This window comes from Ambystoma mexicanum, chromosome 1p (genome assembly GCF_040938575.1).
Source record: "Ambystoma mexicanum isolate Mex_15411 chromosome 1p, UKY_AmexF1_1, whole genome shotgun sequence".
Lineage (NCBI taxonomy): Eukaryota > Metazoa > Chordata > Amphibia > Caudata > Ambystomatidae > Ambystoma > Ambystoma mexicanum.
The window spans coordinates 1,455,236,866-1,455,260,715 of NC_090921.1; the positions used below are offsets into that span (position 1 = coordinate 1,455,236,866).

The window sequence follows — 23,850 nt, forward strand, 5'->3', positions numbered from 1 at the left end:
GAAGGGATGGATGGATGGAGTGGAGAGGAGAGGTATTTGGGGTTTAAGAGGAGGCCAATACCTCCACCACAACCAGTAGCACGAGAGATATTGGAGAAGGAGGATGAAGAGGTGGTTAGGGAAGCAGGGACCGAAGTGTTGTGAGGAGGGATCTGGGTTTCAGTGAGGCAGAGGAAATGAAGGTTGAGACGGAGGAACATGTCGAGAACAGGAGCGGTCTGAGGGATCTAGCATTCTAGAGAGCAATGTTGATGAGAGAGGAGTGTATGTTGGCCTATAATAGTTTTATTGTACAACCGGTCTAAATTGAATTTGTGCGTGATTCACTTTGTGGACTATTTGTGGGCCCCAGGCCCCACTCATTCTCTTTAGAATAAGCCTTGACCACTCTCCATGCTTATCTTGATTGCGTTTGGCTAACCCCGGAGTTCCCCTGTTCACTATAATTAGGGTAGCCTCTTAAAATCTGTCCACCATGCCGGATTCTAGAAATCCATCTTAAGAGACCAAGTGCAGTATGAGAGTCCTAGGGTACCCACCCCTTTGTTCAGACCCACTAGAACACATTTTAGGAAGTCTTAATGAATCTTATGAAAATACACTATCCTTGTATGTGGCTTTTTGAAGCAAGAGACTGGATTGAAGAAAGAAAAGAATAGTCTGCGAGTTTAGGATCTCCATTTTGATGGGTCTTGGCTAGGTCAAATGATTCATTTTGTAGGTGCGAAAGAAACCGAATGGAAAGGGCGTACAGTGGAATGCATATGTTGTTAAGCAATGGTAGTGACATTCCTACACGTGAAAACGAATGAACAAAGTGCAGCAATATTGCTTAAGTGTGTAAAACAAGTGGTTTGTAATCCAGCACAGGAAACCTCCAGTTAGCTCTTGCTTTTTCTATTAATGTAAATTTTGCTATGTATAACTGGACTAGATTTATTTGTTGGTCTGTTTCCTGACCACTTCCGACGCTGTTGATGAATGAGTTTATCCTTTTCCTTTACGAAAATGTACTGTTCATGTTCAAACTTAGTTTGATGTTTAATGGGCTTCATCTAGATTCAGCTGTAGTTCTTTACTGAAGGAAGGATTATTCCTTCATGTTTTTGGGGCTGCTTGCATGTGATTGCATGATCTCTAATTTAATAATGTGGGTGCCAAATGGTTGCTCTTGCTTCTCCTACAGCCCAGACTACAATGTGGAGTTCTTCAGACAGTTTACGCTGGTCATGAATGCCTTGGATAATCGTGGTAAGTCTGTGCCGTTGGAAGTAGTTACATTTCTGATGCTGCTCTTGCTTTGCCATGTTTGTGGGAGACCTTGTTTTGGAACAGATGACACATCATATTCTTTTAAATCTGCATTGCATTGCCTTCTGTTGCTAATGCTCTGAAAGTACAAGCCCTCTAGGCTTTGACTGACTGCTACCATAAGTCAATGTTAGCAAGTCCCTGTTCATAGATGCGTTGCTACAAGGAGCCTGTGCATCTCTAGCGCCAACTTGTGGTCAGAACATTGCCACAGAGTAAAGAACGAATGCTGAGAAGCGGAATATTTCGGAGTGGAAACTGGTAGTGCTTTTTTTTTTTTTTTTTGTGTGTGTGTGTGCGCGCCCTTTGATCTAGTCCTGTGCCCTAGCACCTCTTTGCCTTTGCCTTGAGGGTTACGGAGGGTCAGCACCAATAACTCTTTGACCGAAGTAGGACTGGTCTCCCTTTTCCTGCATCACTCCAGCATTTTCAATGTAGTGTTGAATTGTATGACTGCTCCCTGTATGCAAATGAACTCTACAGCCCCCTTCCCATCGGGGCGCTGAATCAGGCACTCCACTGAAATCCTGCATGTCGCAATTTCTCATGACCACACATTGCTCACTTGAAACTGTTGATTGCTTCTCTCCTCCCCATGGCCAATGGATTTTTAGTATCAGCCCATGGGGGAAGGATTTTAGGTGGTACCCTAGTTATGGTTAACAAAGACCCAATACAGGTAGGTGTACAAGTGGTCATGGCTTTGTTAGGGACAGTTTTTCATAAAACCATATCTGAGGCAGTACAAAACCCCACTCTTCGTATAAAGCTGTACCACCTGAGAACATTTGGTAGCATAGACGGAGCAGCCAGGCTTATCTTAGGAGGGAGAGAGGGCTGTAGCTTGATACAAAGAAATTGTAGCATAAGTGTGTCCAAAGAAACACTATTTATTGTAAAAAATAAATGGTTTATTTAATTATAAGTAAGCCAAGATAAATCTTGGATTCAAGTACTATAAATGTTAAATGTATTTGTACTGCGCACTGTCACCAACTGAGTTGGTCCCCGGGCGCTCTGGTGGATCTGTAAATGAGAAGGCAGGATGGGTTAGTAAGGTGAAGAGGGAGTAGGAAAGTGAGAGGTGTGGTGTTCTGTTGGCAGCTTCATCTCGGTATACACTGTGTGCTGAGCTTTGGTGCGAGTATCAGATTGATGTCAGTCCTCGTGTGCTGTTGGTGCGGCTTATGTGTTGCGGTGTGGTGAAGTGCATGCGGCTTGCTGTGCGAGAGATGGTTATGTGAGTATTAGTGAGTTAAGTATGCAGAAAGCTTGAGATTTCTTGGTTAGTCAGTTATATGTTTCAAGCTAATCTTCACAGTATAACTAAATGCCTAGATTTCAAGAATCCTGCATGGTGGAGAGAGGCCCTGGTCCCACAGTACGCTCCATATCAGCATACAATGGATAGATGTGTATGCCACACCTAGATCGGAGTGCCCCTCAAAAGGTCTGGTTTCACAATAAACTATGTCTCACAAAAAACTATGTCTCACGATACAGCATGGAAGGATGAAGGCTAGCCCCAGACGCAAGAGTCCTGAACAGTGGGGCAAGGTCCAGACCCCATGATAGGTGGGCCTCAACATACAACGGATAGAGACGGAGGCCACATCCAGACTTGAGTTCTGCCGAGTGCGAGAGAGGCCCAGGCATCACAATGCATCTAATGTGCTTGCTAATATTCATAAATCCGTCTATATGCAACGCAGGCCAGCATTCACAATTCTATCACAAAGCGGCACTTGATAACATTCCCAACTCCATCCAATGTGGTCCATGCTAATAATCAAACTCTTAGTTTGGCACTTGCCAACACCCACAATCCAATGGAGATGCGATGCAGGCCAACACTCACAATTTGATCTAAATGTGGCAGATGCTAATATTCACAGTTCTAAGTGTCGCTTGTTAGCTTTCACAGCTCTAACCAAGAGTGGCACTTGCCAACACCCGAAATCACATCTAGATGTGAGCCATGCTAACCTTTATAATTTTATCTAAGTGAGGCACTCACAATCCCATTCAGATGCGAAGCAGGTTAACATTCACAAGACTGTCTAAATGTGGCACATGCTCATAATCGCAAATCTGTCTAGATGCAATGCAGACACATTTTCATAATTCTAGCTAAGTGTGCTACTTGCTAACATTCAAAATTCTATATAGATGCAGCGCAGGCTAACGTCCACATTATGTCTAAATGTGGCTGATTCTAGTGTTTAGTTTTAAGTGAACATAATCATATAAACACAATTCTAAAGACCACCTGAATACTTATGGTTTACAAACCTAAGTATAACCTTATTTAGATTACAATCCGCAGTCCAGGTGAGTCAAACCTATAAGACATTCAAAATGACATTCAGTTATTCTTGGGGATTAAAACCACAGCTCCTTTTAGATTACAGTAAGTAATTCAAGAGTAGTTGACCCTATTTGTTATAACGTTGTTATTCAGTTAGTCACTTTTTATACCAATACTGGTTTCAAGTATCTCTTGTAACCTATGCAAATTTCTTCTAGCAAGAGTGGATACAGTTACAAGACAATGTCACTTTTATGAACACAGTTCAAGGGGAGTAACTTTACTCGTATACTACCTAGAGGCCTAAAGCTACTCAAGGAAAGGTATGCATACAGTAAACTCATTTAGTAAGCACAACCCAGTAATAGTTTTAGAAGAGAAGCAGCTATTCTAGGTCTGTATAACCTATTGGCATATAAACCTCTAAGCATAGGAATAGACAAGTAAGAACTCTTACGACTATTTTAGGAGTGATCTAAAGCATTTCAGGGAAAGCATAACCCAGTTATACACTTTTACAAAGACACCATATATTTCAAGCTAAGTAAGTAACTTGGAATACTTTTAAGTAGGGCATTCAGCAGTTCATAGGCAAGTATTAACTACAAGACTGTTTTAAAACTGCACAAGGCAGATCCGGGAAAGCAAACCCCAATGTTACTGAAGAAATGTTAATCAAGGTAGGTAAATCCTATTGGTACACTTTTACTCATTCAGTGGTGAATAATAAAACCGTACCAACCCTATTACTTTTAAGAGTGGAAAACTATTAAAAGTTATATACTTTTCAGAGGGGCAGAATGGAACTCAAAGGTAAGTAATACATTTTAGAAACATTGTTATCTATTCTATTTCAGAGATAAAGTTACAACACTAACACAGTTACAAGTACTTTTGTTCTTGTTATGTTTTCAAGACAGAAGCCTTATCTTTTATAGTCCTTCCCTATTTTAAAGCATGAGTGATCTCGGAGGCAGAAGAGGGACTCTAGTGGTCTAGGAGCCAGCGGTAGGCAGGTCAGGATAGGGTTCAGGTACAGGAAAGTCAGAGTTCCAGAGGATATCATCTTCCACAAGTATTAGCTTCAGAGTTAGTTAAGTGTTCACGGACTTCACAGAAGACTCTGTGTAGGCGTTCCAGTGTTGCACCTCGGTGTACTTTATGGGCAAACGCACGAATCAGCCACTCAGCTGCACAAGATTGGCACAAGACACAAGGTAAATATCACCCAAGCCTACACAGTACCTTAGCAGAAAAGAAGAGCTTCTGATTGGATGCCTTCAGGATGCAGCAGCATAGGATTCGGTTCTTTATCAGCTGACTGAAGAAATGGACACTGAAGGAAAACTGGCAGCAGCAGTCGTCAGAAAAGACTTCCAACAAAGGATTAGTCCAGGCTTCTCGCGGATCTGTGGATTTGGCACCTTTTTAGAGGAACCAGGTGAAGTACAAATATTGCTGGTCAGATGCTCTTCACTCTCTCGGTCCTGCACTCTGGTGAGGGGACTTCAAGGATGCAAATTGTCTCTGGAGGTCCAGCAGGAGTCCACCAAAGATTCTGCAGGATTCGGCCTTCGGAAGACCATCCACTGCACTCGGGCTTGATGTTCCCTGGTATTGGCGGTTTGTAGCCCGGGAAGGTCCTAGCACGTCGAGGGATGGCTCATTTTGCAGGTCTTAAGATTAGTGTTCCCCGCAAGCCTCTGGGTAGGAGTCGTTTTCAGGACCCCCAGGTCGGCTGGAAGGAAGGGTTGCATCATGCTCTCTGGTAGCTGAAAATCATTACAGCCGTAGTTTCTTTATCTTCCTCTTCAGATTCAGCTCCAGTGGTCGACTTTTCAGCAGCTTCGAGTATCTGAGTCTTTATCAGGAACCCAGGCACAACTTCTGCAAACTCTGCCTGCAGTTTACATAAAGGGGCAGGCTGGTTGTCCATTCAGGACAGCCAGCACCCCATTGGGAACTGGTTCCTTTCTGGCAAAGGTGAACGACAAAGGGCTGCAGAGTTGTGGATTTCTCCCTCGCTTCCTGCCTTCACAAACTCTCTGGAGCATCGGCTGGGAATACAAAGGTCTCCCGCCGAAGACTAAAGTTCAAACAAGATCTTTCCCGCCTTGGAAGGCAGAAGACCCAAGAAAGAATAAGGATACTTAAAAATGGCGAAAAAGGAGCCTACCATTCTAGTGGAAGTGTGGCCCTCCTATGCATTACGATGGCTGACTTGACAGCCTGTGACAAACCTGATGGAAAACTCATGAAGGTAAAACCACTGCCACCAGCCATTCAAGCAAACTTGCAATTGTAACAAAATGTTACCCAATCAGTAAGAAATAGGATACATTGCATCTCCCATGCACTTCACATAAGGTGGGTTGTGCTGGCTCACTTAAAATACATGTAAAGGGGATGGGAATCCCACTTCACTTCTTGGGAACAGTAGTTCATCAAAGAAATAAGAGATTTTAAAAGGGAATTCCAAAGGGGCAACCCAGCCCCAGCTCACAATTTATAGGAAACTAGAACTCCAATCACACACTATGGAGAGACATAAAATTACCCATAAAGAGTAAAAGACTAGGTAATGGAGAGTGTGGGGGTGCAGGGGGGGGGAATATTCCCTCACCTAGGAATCAGGGAAAAATAATTACAACGTCCAGCAAAAAATCCTGGGGTTGACGCTGTCTCAGGAAGATGTATCCCTGAAATGAAAATCTTAACGGGCTTGGTCTCTGGAAAAGTCTGAGGGTGGTCTAGAGCTACTCTGAGTCCACCCAGCAACATTTAATCATTCAAGTTAGTCGGTAAGTATATGAAAATAAAATTCTTTTCTGGGCCTTTAGGAACACATTAAAAAAAAAAATCACAGGTAAGTCATGTAAATCAAAAACTATGATTCACATATATATTTGCCATTCAAAATAGAAGTGCATATTGATTATGTGCCAGTGTTCAACAGGTGAGTAATCGGATGCAGGAACAGATAAAAAAGTTAGAATAAGCACAAACCCAGTTCCCTCGTAGGAGGTCCATCCCTAAAATGTATGGGGCCTTGTGCCCAAATGACACACAAACTGATGCAGTGGGGGTGCTTTGAAGGAAGTTAAGCATTTACCCCAAATCAAATAAGTAACCACCCCCCACCCAACCCCCCACTCTCCTATTCCCAAGGTAAGCATTTGGAAAGGATCCTGAGCCCAGGTTTGACAACCAGAGACCAGGCCAGATGGAGTTGGGGACAAGGGCTCTACACCATTATTACCCTATGGAGTACTGTAGTGGAGAGAAACGGGTATGTTCACTTAACCTCTTCCACTCCCCCTGAATGATTCTCCGATGCTTTCTGGTGACGCTGCAGGTTGTCCCAAACTTACTGGGGATACAATCTTCTTTCCTTGGTTTGGATGAGAAAAGCCCAGTGGTCACCTTTCGGGTCGTGTTCTGGTTCTCGCCAGATGATTGATCAATTTCAAGACCTGCCCCCTTCCCCTCCAAAAATGAAGAAAAGATGCTTACTTCTATGGTGCGGACTGTGATGAAACAATGGAATTGACCCTTCTCCCCGCAACACCCTCCCTAGGGGTCGAGGCAAGTTGGACCTCACTGGGAAAGACTCCCCCTTTGGAGACGAGGACTCCCGTTCCCATGAGGAACTCCCTAATGTCCGCCACATGATGGCTTAAGTGGACTTGTTTGCACCATCAGGACATAAGTTCCATAATAAAGGGGGCATGGCTGAGGTCCATGGAGTGGGGACGTGCCGGGAAAGAGCTCCCGCTGAGATCCTCGCTGCGATCCTTTCAACTAATGACATTTGCAGCTTTATGAATTCCTGTTGACATCTACGAGTGCGTGAAGCACTTCCCCTGTATTCCGGCGAAGACCAGTGTAATTTGATGCTAAACAGCTGGCGAACGAAGCCTGGAAGGGAGAACCCCGCTGCCGACAAGATGGCGTATGCTGCTTAAACTCTGACACTCGGGGGTGATGCGACTGAGACCGGTCCAGCGCTCCAGTAACCGAACACTTAGCCCAGACACCTCCCGACCAAGGGTGCGGCTCGTGCTGCAACCGGTCCTGGTGCGCTGAAAGGGAACAGTGAAATGGAGGCGAGCGGAGACGATACGCAGCAGCACCCTAGGCACGAGGAATACAAAGCGGGGTAAGATGCGCGTAGCACTGCTGAACCCTACAGGTGATTGGACGAGCGGTGCCATATTGGACACAAGGGTGGCACGGACCCCTGGTTGGGAACGCAAGGAGGCTGGGGCTAGAAAGGGCGAAAGCGATGGAGACTCCGACCGAGCCAGCAGAACGGCAGTCCAGTGACACAGAGACCCCGTAAAGTGTGGTTAAAACAAACCCTAGACCTGACATTTACGCGGAACTCCAGCTGCACCGCCCGTGAAGCAGGGGCTGAGACCATAGGGTACCGAAGGAGAGGCCGGTGAACCGACTGCGGAGTAGTTCGCATCTGTGAAGACACAGTAAGACAACCCAGGCGACAACTCTGACGGCAAGTGACACCGACTTGGCCCTGCTAAGCACACAACTGTGGAACTGCTACCCGGGGCGAGCTACAATTACAAGGGTGACTCTAACTGACACATAGAGGGGGGCCCCCACAAGCTAATGCTAAGAATAACGCCCTGATCAAAACGCCTGGGCCACAGTGATTCCCGGGACTCAAACGGACCAGTGAGCACAAGGAGAGGCTGAGCCGCGATCAGCGGCTGGGAGCCTGGATCGCTGAAGAGCTGTCCCCAGAGTCACGATCCATACCGCGAGACAGCACACAGTGGCCCTGATGATCTGGTGTGAAATGCGCAGCAGTATAAAGGAAGAACGCTGTGGGTCGTAGCAGACTGGATTGGCAATCCTAATACTCCACAGGTTGGCCAAAGCTGGGGGGGGCTGCAAGAATGGGCCATAACAAGGCGGTAGATGAGGGACCATGGCCTCTTGACATTGTAAACTCTGAAGGTGAGAAGCACACAAGCAGAACAGAGGACACAAAGGGACAAAAGCCTATGCAACAACAATATTGTGCACACTAAGCATGACAGCTGTAAAGCTGGACTGTAACCCGCATGGTTGCACTCGAGGCCGAAGACTGGCAAGAAAAGCAATAAACACATGTTGCGGCACAAGGGCCCGTAGGTGTGGTGCACGCTACACTAACAGCGAAGCATTACGCCCAGGGGAAACAGCCCCAACCGTGCTTCTAGAGGTCCAAGAGCACACAGAAAGCAAAGAGAGTCTCACTTTGAGTGAGATGCAGAACAGAATTCCTGTGGGCACCACAGGCCCCGACTGAGGCTGAGGGAAGCTGCAACTTGCCGGCACCTGGACACATCCGGACACTCTAAGCAACACGAGCGCCCGATGTGGTTAACGCTGTTGGTGTGTGCGTGACACCCTAACCACTGCACCCAGCTGGATTGCCCCCCCCAACCCCCCATCGGACTACTTAGGCTGGCGCATATCATATCATCACACTTTAGAGCAGCATCAACCCAAGTCTACAGGAACCGGGTGCAGCACCAGGGGTTGGCTCGCGTGCAACCAAGCAGCCATGTCCTCACCAAAGGGAAAGCGAAAATGAGCATTATGGATTCTTTCGCTGCAACCAAGCCACGTGATCCAACACAGGCGCCCATGAGCTCACACAGTGAGCAAACGGCACCAGGAGACAACTGAGATGGCCAGGTACTGGAGGCAATTGCTGCACTGAAATCATTAATCGACACAAAGAGGTCAGAACAGACATGCAATTGATGGGCCAAGATGCGCGCAACCTGGCGGAGAAAGTGACCGTTGTGGAGGATGGACTGCAGGAAACGACGGAAACCACGGAGGAACTGAAAATAAGGGTGCAAGCGTCGAAAAAGAGTTGCAACACTTGAAGCGAGATCTGAAGACGCAGGAGGAAGGTCCCAGCGCAACACTATTCGCCTGCTGGGAATACCGGAGGGCATGGAAGTTCAGGACCCCACAGGATTTGTGGAAACCTTGATACAGCAGGAGGTAGGGGCCGGCCATCTCGCAGGGCTTTGCAGTACAAAGGGCCCATAGATAAAAGACCACCACTGGGTTCACACCCTCGCCCGATGACTGCGAAGATCTTGAATTTTCAGGACTGGGAGATCATACTATCAAGTCCAGGCTTCGACAACTAAACTTGACTGTAAGCCTTCACCATGTATTTTATCTTTTAAGTGCGGGCAGTGTTCCTGGAAACACTGGCTGCGGCAACGTGTGGCTGGAGCACGACAGTCTGGCAAGTGGGGGTTGGGAGGGGGGGGGAGGCAGTGACTTAAAGTATGTCTGCTTTAAGAGGAGGGCGGCCCACCATGCGCTGTGCTGGTATACAAAGCAGTCTATAAGCTAATGCAACTCTGCCATGCAATTAAAACAAGGCAGAGAGACTTCTTGGCCACGTAACCAGGGCTTATAGGTCTGACCCGCGGAACGATTTGTGCTGGCCTGTTACTAGCACAGCGATGCTCGCACTCCATGGGCCGGAAAGGTCAAAGTGCAGGTGCACTCGAGTGCTGCCAAAGCAGAGCAGCTGCTGGGCGTGGTTCTTCAGTTTTGTTTTTCGTTTATTACAAGGTCTTCAAATGTAACAGTGGCAGTGTGGAAAAGGTCTGGTGCAGCGGTGGGAGATTGGGCAGTTCTGGGCACACTTGGGGAGTGGGTGATGGGGGGATGGGGAGGGGAGGCCCCTGGACTATGATCATATGGGAAGCACAACAAGGTGACGAAAGGGGAGCTGAGGGAAACTGTATTGTAAGGTCATGGCAGCACAGGTTAAAGTGTTGACGTGGAATGTAAGGGGCATGGGCACCTGCCTATGCAGGAACTGGGTCATATCCTACTTTAAAAAGGAAGGTGTCCATAGCCCTGCTACAGGAGACTCACCTCACTGAAGAAACTGTGTCTAAGCTGAGGGACTGCTGGGGCAGTCAGGGGATTGGAGCTGCGTACTCTACGTATGCAAGGGGAGTGTTCACGTGGATAAACCCTCAAATACCCTTTAGGTTGGTGGGGGTAGAAGCGGATGCAGGAGGAAGGTATTTGATACAATGGGGCTCTATCGAACAGACAGAAGTATGCATATTTAACCCCTAATTCCCCTGCACATCTCAACACGCTTTGTGCCAAAATTACCCAACACATTGGGAGCTTCTTTATCTGGGGTGGGGATTTTCACTCTGAGAGACCTGGACTTGGACAGGTCCACCCCATCGCCAAACCGCATAGCAGCAGCCCCTATGCCCCTGAACGCTGCGCTGGCACAACTAGACCTTGCTGATGTCCGACGAGAAACTACACCCCGAAGACAGAGGTTACTCTTATGTCTCCTCGCCGCACAGCCTATACACCAGAATAGACCATATATTCACAGGCAGAGAGCAACTCCACACATAGCTTCTGCGCAGTAGTTGGGCAGATCGATCTCGGACCGTTCGCCCCCAATGATGACCTGGGAGATATTGGGCACCAGGCCCCCCATCCTACTATGGTGCATAAGTGCTGACGGATCAGGCTTTTAGGGAGGACCTTCGAAATAAGGTTGGGAGCTACATAAAGGAAAATGTGGGAAGTGTGTATAACTGGGGCACAGTGTGGGAGGCGCTGAAGGTATTGGGGCAGGGAGAGGTTATTGCGAGTGCAGGAGGTATCGGGAAAGCCCTGCGAGTGGACCTGGAAAAATGGGAGGAGGAAATCTGGCAGATGGAAGCCTCCACCCAAGGGACCAGGGAAGAGGAAGTGGAACTGGGTGAAATAAGACACAATTGTCAAGAAGCTTGGGGAATGCTATCCAAGTTTGATTACATAACAAGAACCACTAACGAACACAGGGAAGGGGACAGGAAAAACTGGTTATCCCAACCAGTCAAAGGAAGAAGACTCTCCGGACTGGCGATCTCCTCTGTCGTCGGGAAAAGTGGTGAGACGGTTCAGCAGGGCTCCACGGGTGGTGTCGTCGTTGCAGGTCGGCTCAGCTTCTCCCTCCTCGGATTCTTGGGTCCTGTGGTGACTTCTGAAGTTCCAGTCCCCAAAGCCCTGCTTTTATGCAGCACACCCCCATTCACTCAGCCTCGCTGTCAATCAAACATGCTAAGTGGTGAGCCGGCCGGCTCACCACTTGGGCCAATCACACAAGAGTGCGACTTGTTACCAAGGTAACTCAGTCCAGGGTGCCTAAACCCCCTCCCGCACCCCCTGTGGTACCCAGACAGAGTGGCACCACTTTTGGAGGCTTCTGTGGAGAAGCCCGCCAAAAAGTGGAACAAAGGACTCGACTTGGGTTGGAGTCACAGAAGAGAACACAGACGCCATTTTAGAATTGAGTTCTGGCAGAAAATACCACCCGGTGAATTAATGTTAAATAAATAAACCAGCGGTATGTTCAAGGCTATAAGAATTAAATAATTAAAGTTGGTAGCCTCGAACAATGGGAAAATCCCATAGAGCTATGTTTGCGGTCGAATATAAAAAAGTAGTATCCACTGCCACCAGCCAAAACTTGATCAGGGGGGACGGAGACGTGCCCCCTCGAACAACAGACCCCGGGGCAATCGAATTGCCCCGACCAGTACGTCCACAATATGATGGTTTGTACTGCTTTCTGTTCATTATTTTGGGACTAGCAAAGCCAATGGTGACTTTACATGCCCTGGGAGACAGTAGTCAGTCCCAGGGTATGGAGTTTATGTTGGGGTCGCTACAACACCCCTGGGTTACGGCACGGAGGGTGCTGTGTAACCCACATCAAAAAAACACGAGACCCTATGGAGTAAAAGACCCCATAGCCCATAAAACACATGGAAAGTTAAAGGAACACCTCAAATCATGTCTAAGAGTGGGAGCAAAAGAATCTCACTCTTAGCAGGAGAGAAAAAAATAAACCCCAAAAATCCAGCAGAGCTGCTGGGGGACTCGCTAGGTTTGGGAAATTAGCCTTACAAAGAATTATCCCTAACATCCTTGGTGTGACTCAGAGGGGGCGGGAATGATGCACATGTTCTGGGGATGCACACGGGCAAATCGCTTCTGGGCCAAGATTGAGCTGACCTGCAGGAAGTGTGGGATAACACCATACGACTGGTCCCCAAAGGAATGCCTTTTAGGAACATGCCCCAGAATAGCCAAGGTTAAGCATGTTGTGAAGCTTATGGATATGGTGTGTATACTAGCCAAAAGAACCATAGCAATGGCATGGAAACGCACTGGGGGCCCACAATATGCAATATTGTATAAGGTGCTGGACAGAAGCAGAGACCAAGGCATGGGTTGCGGGTGTCTCCAGGTCGGAAGAAGGTGGAAGCGTAACGTTCGAGGCATGGAAATGCTGATCTGGGATATGTTTCATCACTCAGATGACAAGCCCCCTTGAAATGTCAACTCGTGTAGCACAAGAGTACCCTTGAGGAATAAGACTTTGAGGTAGGGCCGAGCGCCCAGCTTTCCTACCACACATTGCTGCTCATCTCAACCACACTCTTATTAAAAAGGTGCTTAATTGAAGAAATGGGAACACAAATGAAGACAGTTAATGTTAGTTATTGTTCTGTTTGTTATTGGTTGTTCATCTAAGTTGTGTACCTTACTACCGGCAAGATGTAAACTACTGATTCATTGTGTTAGTCTAACAGAAATGCCAATAAAAACATTTAAAAGAACAAATTAAATACAAGTTCCATGATCTAAACAAGGATAAAGTGAACCAATATAATCGTTCAGATGAAATTGAAGCTATCGTTTTAAATGAGAACTTGTAATGGAATGTGCTGAGGAGGTTGAAAAGGCCCAGCCTACCAGGGAGAGCAGAGCCGAGAGAGACTGGGAATGCCCCCTGTGCATAATATTGCTTAAGGAGGCTGAGCTGTTGTGAAGCAAGGAGACTGCGTATTTTGAACCTGCCCTGAGACTGGGCAATAGATGAGAGAAACGCTGGGAGGCTGGCGTTCGAGCAGATAGTCCAAGGGCCCTCAAGTAGAGAGCTTGGTGGTGCCGTGACCGTGCGAGAACTATCATGGGCAGCCGGCCTGTGCAACAACGCTACCATTGGGAGAAAGCATCTCGTGAAAAGATCTGATGCAGCACTGGATCTGATTGCTTATGACGTGGATGCATTGGTGAGTGAACTGTGTATCACACAAGAAGCGGAGGAAAGAAAACTACAGGTACCAGAGACATTACTTCACAGTGCAGACAGTAATAAGCAGAATGGGTCTACCAGAATACAGAGGGAGTTATTCTAAATGCTGAGAAATTCATCCTTGTAGCCTCGAAGTCAAACCTGTGTCAACAGGATAGAGAAATATAAAAATCAGAGAGAAATAGAACTGTATCCCTTTTACAGTGGAAAAAGGGAACGATTGCCCAGTACCCAAGAAATAAGCAGGAGATACCAAAGAGTTTGGGAATGAAGACCTTTTGGGGTCACAAGTAAAAATCGTACATATCGCTCACCTCTTCCCAAAGTGTTTTCTCTTGATTGCCGATTGATTCTCAAATACTCCTAGAAGAAGGATAATATACAAGAAAACTGCGTCCTAAAAGACTGAGCGACGGAATCTCACTAGGACCAAGAGATCACCTAAAAGAGGGGAAGGAGATACTGGCCTTCCCCTGAGAGAGTTACAGAAATTAATTCAACAAGTCACAAGAAATGATTTACATATGGTCTACTAAATAGAATGTTAAAATCCCGGAAAGCATTTGAGCCGAGACACAGTATTTGTGATAGTTAAGTCGGTGGACTGATTTATTTGGATGATTACTCACGACATGCCCCTTAGTGAAGAAGGCAGGGAATACTCCATAGTGCAAGGGAAAGATGGGCCTTATTCTATTCTCTAATAAAACACTTGGTAAAATGTCCTTACATGGTCTGTGTCCTACTTCTGGCCCCGTACCAGACCATTTAGCAATCCTCGCAGTAGTTCAGAAAGATTGCTCAAGGGCTGGCCATCGCGGCCAGGCAGTGATCCAGCGGTTAACACAGAGGCAGCCCCAGCAGAGCTTCCCTTGTAGTCGGATGGCTGAAATTGCTGGGACAAGTGACTTTGGGCATAAGCATTGAACCTGGTCGACCATGACGTACTCTGCAAACATCTTTCCAGCAACTTCTGCTGCTCTGCCAATCCTGTATCCAGGACCAAATCCTTCTTAATCGCTCGTCGAGAGTATTCATCAGTGATCTGTGCTCTAGTACCTTGAAGCGCCGTTTGTGCTAGATGGAATTCCAAAGAAAGATCACAAACCAAATAACTGGACAGACTCGAGGAATATGGCAACACTAATTTATTATCAATATTTTAAAGTAGGGAGACCTGACAAACATCGGACTGATGCATGTACACTCACAAAGCAGCTTTATTACACAGGTCTTTATACCCCAATTTGCGTCATCTAGGACCTCCTTCTACGTGGCAAAATACAAAACCTAATGAGGGGAAGGATTGGTTAAGGGCTATAGAATGTATAAGGATTAGTGCATCATTGGCTACCCCTTATTTTGTAGGGCACGCTGTGAACAACCCCTACATAGGTACAGTACTGATTATCATTAAGGCTTCCAGTTTTCCGTTTATACTGAATTTTACACATTAATACAGGTGGAAATCAATCTGCTTTCTGTCTATAAAAATTGAAAAAAAAACGGAAAACTGGTGTTTTGTCTGGTTCTCTGTCACTCATGCATCGCAGGCCATTCACATTGCAGATTGGCAGCATGGAGTGTGTAAAAGTTGTATGAAAATAGCATTAAAGTTCTTAAAATGTCTGACCGCTTATCTCTTGGCAGCAACCGTTGTTATGGAAAAAATTGAGCTAGCATTTCTTTATAATGGCTGCATGTGTGCTTTAATAAATGCGTTTTTGTATCCGAACAAATGCAGAAAAATACTGGTTGCAAATTATCATTTTATGACAAAATAAATGTGGATAAATACAGAAAAAAGGTCCACAAATAAGTATGGATGAATACAGACGGAAATGGCAGAAAAATAAATCCCATAAAACTGGAAGCATCAATTATAATGGACAAAACTGTCAGTGGATTGGTCTTTGCAACGTTGTATGTTAGGTTGTCTCTTAAACCCACTGATTGGTTGGCATACTATACTATTCCACCCTTGGACTTTCGACTCTTTAGCAGCACGTAAGCAAAATGAAACCTAGGTGTTTGATTCCCGTCCGACTTCTCCCTATTTTCCCAATTAGTCTATCGCCTCTCATCGGTAGGCCATTAGCCAAAGACGACCTTGTTGACTGCTCACTGGCCTGGAACATTCAAAGGAGTGTAAACGCACCACTATGTGTGTCTGGGCTTAATGATTAGTCCTTGTTCTCTACTCCGAATTCCTGTGTTGGAAGACCACAAATTTGTCAATTTCAGCCTTTTGATTTCATTTTGCTGTATGCAATTGCTCCTTTTGGCCTCCAGAGACTTGCTCACTCAATATCATACAAGCTTTTGCACTTTTAATTGGCCAACTGTTCGCTTTCACAGAAGATTTCTTATTCTTCATCTGAAGAATATCCCACATTCAGAGTTATCCATGTAACACAGTTTGTGCTCTGTGCTTATTCCTTGATTCCTTGAAATGGCATCCTTTATTCTGGGCTAACCTTGACTCCTCGTTGGTTCTACACACAGCTATTTTTCTGCGTCTCCTGATCTTGCAACCTTAGTCTGTTTCTGAGGTAGCCTGGTTGTATCAGACATGAATCTGCATCCATTTTCCTATCATGGCTGTCCTAGCCATGTTATACCTTTGTAGCAAGCTTCTGTGTTTCCTTTCTACCTTGCGTTACTGCGTATTTACAGTTAATGATCAGTAAGTAACTTCATCTTCTTTATAGCTTTAGGTACATGTTTCTCTTCGTGCTTCAGTTACATTGTTACTCTTAAGTGCTGTCATATCGTTTCAACATAGGTTCATATATCGTCTTTGACATCAATCTGCCCTCGTCAGGTTTCACTTAACGCTCCATGATATTCAGAGGTGCGTGCTGACGTCCTTCCATGCAGCATCCTTCCACTGGTTCAATGCGAGTGAACATTCTGCATGGCTCTCTCGGTGCATAACTTCTCGTACTCGATGTGGTATGGGAACGACACAGGGGGGGGGGTCCCCATTTACTGCTCTTCTCCCACCATTCCAGTATGATGGTGGTGAGGGGGCGGGAACTAGTGAGAAAGCAGCTACCTGCTACTCTACAACCCTGCTGCCGTTCCATTGCTGTCCCGCTTGGGAGTCCCCCGCCCAAGGCTCCTGCATCTCATCAACACCCTAACACCTGCACAAAGCCCCTGTGCGGCCACCTTGATACCCTCAACATCCTCTACACCAACGTTGCCCAAATCCTCCCCTTCACAGGAAACTTGTCCCAAGGTGTGGAGTCTATCATTAGGGTCTACAGCATCATCCAGAATTGGATGGCCACACGCGATCTTTGTTTTAATGATGACAAAACAGAGCTGTTCATTGTGGGCTAACACTTTAAGGCTGAAAAACCTGTACCCGGCATTTGCTGCATTTACCACAAACGGTACCAATATGCCGGTCTTGAAACAGGTTAAGACTCGCCTTGATACTGAACTCTCTCCATGACCAAACACATCAATGCCTTGTCATAAACAGCCTTCACTTCCAATCTTATGTCCCTGGGCAGACAATCTCACCCCAAACAAATGCTGGGCTCTGGCAAGAGCCATCAATAACAGTAAATTAGATTATTGAAATGTTCTGTTCCTGGATACCTCTGCCAAAAAACATTGCCAAGCTCCACCATCTGCAAAATAAGGCCCTCCGAGCAGCCCTGGGCTCAGATCACATCTCTTCCACCAGACGTGATGTCCATTGGCTCCCCATTAAAGCCTGCATCACATTAGAAAGGCTGGCTCTTGCACACTGCGGTGTCTGTTAGAAAAGATTTCTCTTTACAGCACATTTCCCTCCATTTTTATGAACCCCAAACTTTTTTTTTGAACCTGTCCTGCTCTTTTTGCAGTGCAGTGAAGCCTTCAGCTTAACTAGACTGGCTTTTGCTCATCTGTCATGGGGGAAACTGACATCTCCTTCAGGCTGTCAGTACTGGGGAAGTATTGTTTCCCTTACTCTTGTTACTTTGCCACTTTTGTGAACTTTTTGTATCATTGTACAATGTATCTTACAATGGGGTACACTTTCTTTTCGTTTTGCCCTAGACTAACACTGAAGATTGTTAGTTACTTTAGATGTCTCTTAGGGACAGACTGTTAACAGTTTCTTTTAGCAATTGTTTTGCTTTATTTTCCTTTAGCCTTACAGCCTTTTACTGCATTTGTCTACTTACTATGGCTAGTGTCCAAACATGGCTGTGCCACAAGATTTTTCGTTTGTACCTTGACCAACTTTTCATAAATCCTGCTTCCTGACCTGTGAGGACCGGAAAATCCTTATATGGACTTCCTGTGCCCAGGAAAGTGGAGGCTTTTTGTGGGCTACTGCAGGGCAATGTGTGTTGTCGACCAGGAAGTAGGTTGGGACTGTCTGGTCTCAATCCACAAACTGTTTGCAGTGTGCCTGAGTGGTATGCATGAGATGTGCCACCAGAGGTCCTGATTGGACCATTGTTTGGGTGTGTTTGGGCCAAATCTTTGATTGGCTAGTGGGAGTTTCATCACTTACCTGCCTTTTGGATAAGACACCTGCACCTGTTGCAGAGAGCTGGAAGAAACCTGAAGGACTCCAGCATGATGTCCAGCTGCAAGACGTGTTAGGAGACTGTGGACCCGTTGGAAGCAGGCCTGGTGACCAACTTTTGCTGCTGTCCTAAAGAGCCCTGTCTTGTAGGTGATCTTCAGAAGTCCTGCAAAGCAGCTTCGACCCTTGGAGTGGAGAGAGCATCCATTCTCGATGTTGGCACAGAGTCCTGCGAAGAAGAGCCCAGTGGCTTCCCGGCTTGTGCTGTCATGTGCAGGCGTCGGGGTTCCGTGTTGAGGCCAAGAACTTTGGGAATCAACAGCTTGTGCTACAGGACTCGTCTGTGCCAAATGTAGTGGTTCCAGCATCGAGGGGACCTGAGAAAGGAGGCAAAGTTTGATCGTGACAAGTGTCACCCTGCATTGCCATGCATTGTTCCCCATCATCCAAAACCGCTTTCCTGCATCCAGTCCTGTGCTGAGGTGCCCTGCATCAAGTTCTTATGCATTTTCCATCATGAAGACCTTGCACCACATTTGTTGTCGTCAGAGTGCTCAAACCTGCTACCCCTGGGCATCAAGGACCGAGGCTGAAGGTCTGACAATCGCCCTTGGACCCTCTTCAGAAAACCTGCCAAGTCCTAAGAAGAATTGGAGTACGGGGAGTAACCGTACTTACCTGAACCCCTAACTCCTTCTTAAAAGTTTGGTAACTTTTCAAAACTTTGCCATTGCTTGTTTGCGCAAGCATTCCGAAATGGGGGGGTGGGCAGGGTACACTTCATTATTTTATTAGCAAGGATAGCTTGTCCTCTACCCTTTGGAGTTCTTCTTTGGACCCGAGAAGCTCTCCACAAACTCTTTCCTGTCTCACAAAACTGTGTGGAACTTTGAACTTTTGGGCACAAGGCCCCATGCATCTTGAGGATGGACTTCTAACATTGGTGCTGCATCTCTGTGGACCTGCACTGCTGCATACTAATACTTATCTACCTTTTCAGGGGTTCATGTATTTTGCCATACTCCAGTGATTGTGTGTGCATATCTTTTATTTAGTCTTGCGTGATTTTACATGCTAGTAGTCATATTGCATAGTGTTATGGCCATAAATAAACAAAATTCTAAATATGCTTAGAATCGCAGGCTGTGCATATAGTATGACATCTAGTGGAAACTGCAGAGTATTGCATCTTTCTTTCAAAGATCGAAAGGGGACGTCGTCATGGGCGTGACAACACTATCCCTGACGTGATGTGTAGTGTACCCAAAATCCCTCACGCGTCAGTCCCGCTGTTTTTTATTTCCGCCAACATAGTTGGTTGCCTATACAGAGTTTGCAAGTGTTAATATTGCCTATTTTGTCCCCACGACCTACGGTCATCTAGTCTCATGACTAACCTTCTCGACGACTGACTTGTGGGCTTCGTACCGCTGGAGATATTCACAACTGCTTGGTGACTGTCGACCGCGTCTGCCCTCCGGCCAGGCCCTTACAGTAGGCAGAGTGGGGCCCTGGGTTTATTATTCACTAAGAATGTATTTCCTTTTCCCTTCTTTCTCTTTTTTTTAATTTTTTTTTTTTGGTCTGGCTACCGTCACCCTCTGCTATGGAGAGGACGCCATTTAAGTTTTGCCTGTTGTGTAACGGCAAGTTTCCTTGGAAGACACCCATCGCTGTTGCAATCGGTGTCTTCCTCGAACAGGACGAGCGCTCATGCAAGTCCTGCAAGTTCTTTCGACCGAAAATGTTGAAGGACAGGCAGACTAAACGGTGGGTGGCCTACACTACACATGCCGAAAGCCATTGCCTCGTCACTTCAGACGACTAGGAGTCCATCAGCAGCCATGGCTCCAAATTGGAAGCCATCATCCTTTTGGCAGAACCTTCAGGCTCCCAAATGGCCGGCTCCGACGGACAGGGCACCGGCTCTGTTATCGGGAGTTCACACCCCGGCGACAAGGGCACACACGCACCACAAATACCTAAACACACAACCCCAGAGGACTCCTCGATGAAGAGGTGGAAGTGTGCAACCCCAACAGGGCCGCTGAAAATTTCGACAAGCCTCCCGAACCTCGCTGTTCGGCACCTTCCACGCAACGGTCTTCGCGGCATGAAACTGTGTTTTCCTCTGGAAAGGGCATTAACCCAAAAAAACATACGGTCGCCGAGACACCGTCCAAGGGCGCACACGCACCTAATGCCTTGGTGTAATCACTGACTGCGATGGCGCAGTTCGGCACGTCTAGACCTTCCATTCAACCGCTGAAAATCTGCAAAAGCCTGATGGCTATTATTTCGGCAGCTACAGAGCACAAGGGCACCCCCTCTCAGAGTATTCTGAAGCCCCCCAGCCTCTTTCTAAGGCCTTATTAGGAAGATCTCCCCCTTTCTTTGCAACCTTTTCCACCTCCAAACCCTTCTGCATCTTCCCTGTGGATGAGGGAGAAATTTGAACAATATATGGACAAAATGGGCCAATGTATTAACTTTTCTGACAAATACATCACTCCCAAAAGACCCAGGGAAGAAGACTCCTGCCCCATTCCATATAAACAGCTCATACGGGCGGTTTCTGGTTGAAAAAATGATTTTGCCCATTACCTTTCGACGAACTATACATATGGGTCATGCCACACTGTACTCCCTGGTGGTTGCAACCACTAAGAAAAGGGTGGGGGTTCCACTGTCCACGGCAGAAGAAGCCCCTCAGATAAAGATTGAAAGAAACGTTATGCCCTCTGTAAACAAATCACTGATTCTGCGGCCTATTCTTCTAGGATGGGTTATTTTCCCTTATACCCTTGTGAGTGGGAACCTTTTTCCACACTCACAGAACCTTACATTCTTTTTATGGGTGTCATTTTAAGACTCTCCAGTGTCTTTTTATCCTCTTTGACAACTTTTTGGCAATACGTGCCTATTGTTGCTGGGTTGCCCTAGGGGCACCCTTTTAACTTTATCTGGCTTACCCTATGAGAACTACAGTTCACATGGGTAGGAAGGATCTTTTGGATCCCTTTTTACATTTTATTAGGTGAGACCAGCACCCTCCACCTTATGTGGAGTGCTGGGGAGAGGCTGAGCATCCCCTTTTTCATTTTTAAATATAACATTTATGTTTTAAAAGGACAAAATTACATTTAATGACTGGTGGCAGTGGACCTTTTTATTAATTTGGTGCACCTTTTTCCCCGCAGGCTGTTGCACGCCTCAGTAAAGGCACCCATGGGTGCTCATTTTAACAAGCAGGAGTCCACCAAAGTTTCAGCGTGCTTCGGACTTCGAAGATTAACTTACCAGATGCAGCCCAGATTCAAATTTTAGAAGCTAAGTTAAAACTAGAGCCCATAAAGAAGGGGGTTGGAGAGCGCTTAGCATAGTCTAGTAAGAGGTGGTTCTGCCCAAACAAGGCCACTTCCGTTTTTCTGGATTTGAGCTGAATCCAGTTCTGGGAACTTCCTACTTCCTAGCACTGCCCAATTCTGTGAAACTAACCCTCCAAGTTGCCCAGATTCACAAAAATCTGCATGTCATCGGCATACTATTGCAATCTTTCATGTTTCCTCAGAAAGCCCATTAAAGGTTGCCTTTAATGATTGAACAGCAGGGGGGATAGTGGCGAGTCCTGAGGTATGCCACATCCCCGGTGGGAGGGGATCCAACATACACCCAACTCCACCCACCCCCCGTCTGATCCCCTTGCAACAGGGGGGCCTGGTGATGGTTGAGAGGGGAGTGGGGGGGAGTTTGATGGAAAGAAGCAAAACGTTGAGGGGTGCCAAAAGTTGCCCTAGCATCAGCAAAATGGGAATGGCTGAACATTGACCTCCTTTCTTCCCACGATGAGCTGCGACTTTCACACGCTGCAAGCCGTCAATACCGTGGGACCTGTGGCCACTGTGCAATCCATCAACTTCCGAAGATTGAATCCTCCCAAAACTTTGGACTTCTCTGTGACCTCAAGAGGCAAGATTCCACTCTGAAAGTCCCCTCGCGAGATTGCTGAACCGAGAAAGCGAGACTAATTGACCGGGCGGTAATCGTTCTTCACTGGAGCCTTGAAAAGGGTGCCAAAATCACAGAACCCCCAAAGAGTCATTTGTCTTCACTTGACTGCTGCTGCGAGATCCATTCCACTGTCCCTTCTTTCGTCTGCCTGTTTGGGAGTTTTCCCATAAACGTTCACCCAGGCCCTAAAGCCTGTGTGCCTACAGGGAGCCTTCTCCGAAGTCCCTGACCCTTTTTCCAACAAAGTGTTAATTGCTACTGAAAACTTCCTCTGAAACATTTGGACTTTCTACAGCTTGTGCCTTCTTGAATTGTCCTCCAATCTGACTCCGACTCTCATAACTAGATAGGAATGGACTGCTAGAATTACAAATATTTACCTGCTTTATGTTGGTTTTGTTTCATCCATTGGTACCTGAAATCGATATTCAGAGTTATTACAAACGTTTTACTTACCTATGAATTGCATACCGTCATTCTAAAAGTATTACAAGTGATTACTTACTGAAAGATTGCAATAGTTCTAGTTACACCTTTCTGAAGCATTGCTTTACCTTAGTTTATATTTAAAATGAACCATTATTTTTATATAACTTAGAATCGTTTCCTTGCCCTATGTGCCTAAACCCCTTTCTCCCTCTTAAAATAAGCCTGGAATCAAGGACTTTACCACTATACAGCTACACTACCAGCTCCAGGGTAGTAAAGGGCAGGAGAAATTGACCCCTGATCCCGGTAATGGAAGCAGGGGAAATATGCGTTTGGTATTTTTATTGGAGGAGGTAGAGGAGGTGTTTAGGACACAGTCAGGAGGGCGGGCCGCTGGCCCTGATAAGATTCCCACTGACCTATTTAAAAGCGAGCCTGTAGTATGGGTCTCAGTGTTGGCCGGTCTTTTTAACGTCATTTTGGCCACCATTACAGTGCCAGAGACATGGACCTGCGCAAAGATAGCTAGGATCCCAAAGAAGGGGGATAAGGGTGATCCTTCGAACTATTGCCCTATCTCCCTCTTGGATGCAGAAGAAAGGATCTTTGCGAAGACTCTTTTGATGCGTCTGCAAACCTGGGTCAATGAGGAGGCCCTGTTGAGCCACCTACAAGCAGGCTGTCTGGCTGAATTGTCCATTGTTGATTAAAGTTTTAGGTTTCACATAGTCGTCCAAAAGCATCTAATAATTAACTAAAACAAATTATATGCAGTGTTCATAGACCTGAAGACAGCCTTCGGCAGCCTCCCTAGTGGCTCACTGTAGAAGGCACTCCAGGAAAAAAATAAATCCAGACATTGTTCAGCCCAATACAGCTGCTTTACTCTAACAATACTGTGGTGGTTCGCTGGAGCTTGGCGGGGGATGTAACAAAACCATTGGAAGTGGCTAGGAGTTCACCAAGGATGTGTCCTGGCCCTCTGCTGTTTTGTATTTATATAATCAGTCATTGATGAATTACTCAAAACCTAACTCTGATCCCCCAAGGTTGGAGAGAGATGGTCCCTGCCCTTTTCTTTGTGGA

General features: G+C 46.4%; 1 protein-coding gene across 2 annotated transcripts in view; it reads left to right on the top strand.

Annotated features, from left to right (window-relative positions):
* The window catches only part of UBA2 (ubiquitin like modifier activating enzyme 2), a 470,118-nt gene that overhangs the window by 102,538 nt on the left and 343,730 nt on the right, over window positions 1–23,850 (top strand). For both annotated transcript variants that reach the window (XM_069607094.1, XM_069607095.1), the window contains one exon: window positions 1,187–1,251. In XM_069607094.1, the coding sequence (XP_069463195.1) occupies window positions 1,187–1,251 (65 nt within the window). The remainder of the gene's footprint in view (window positions 1–1,186; window positions 1,252–23,850) is intronic.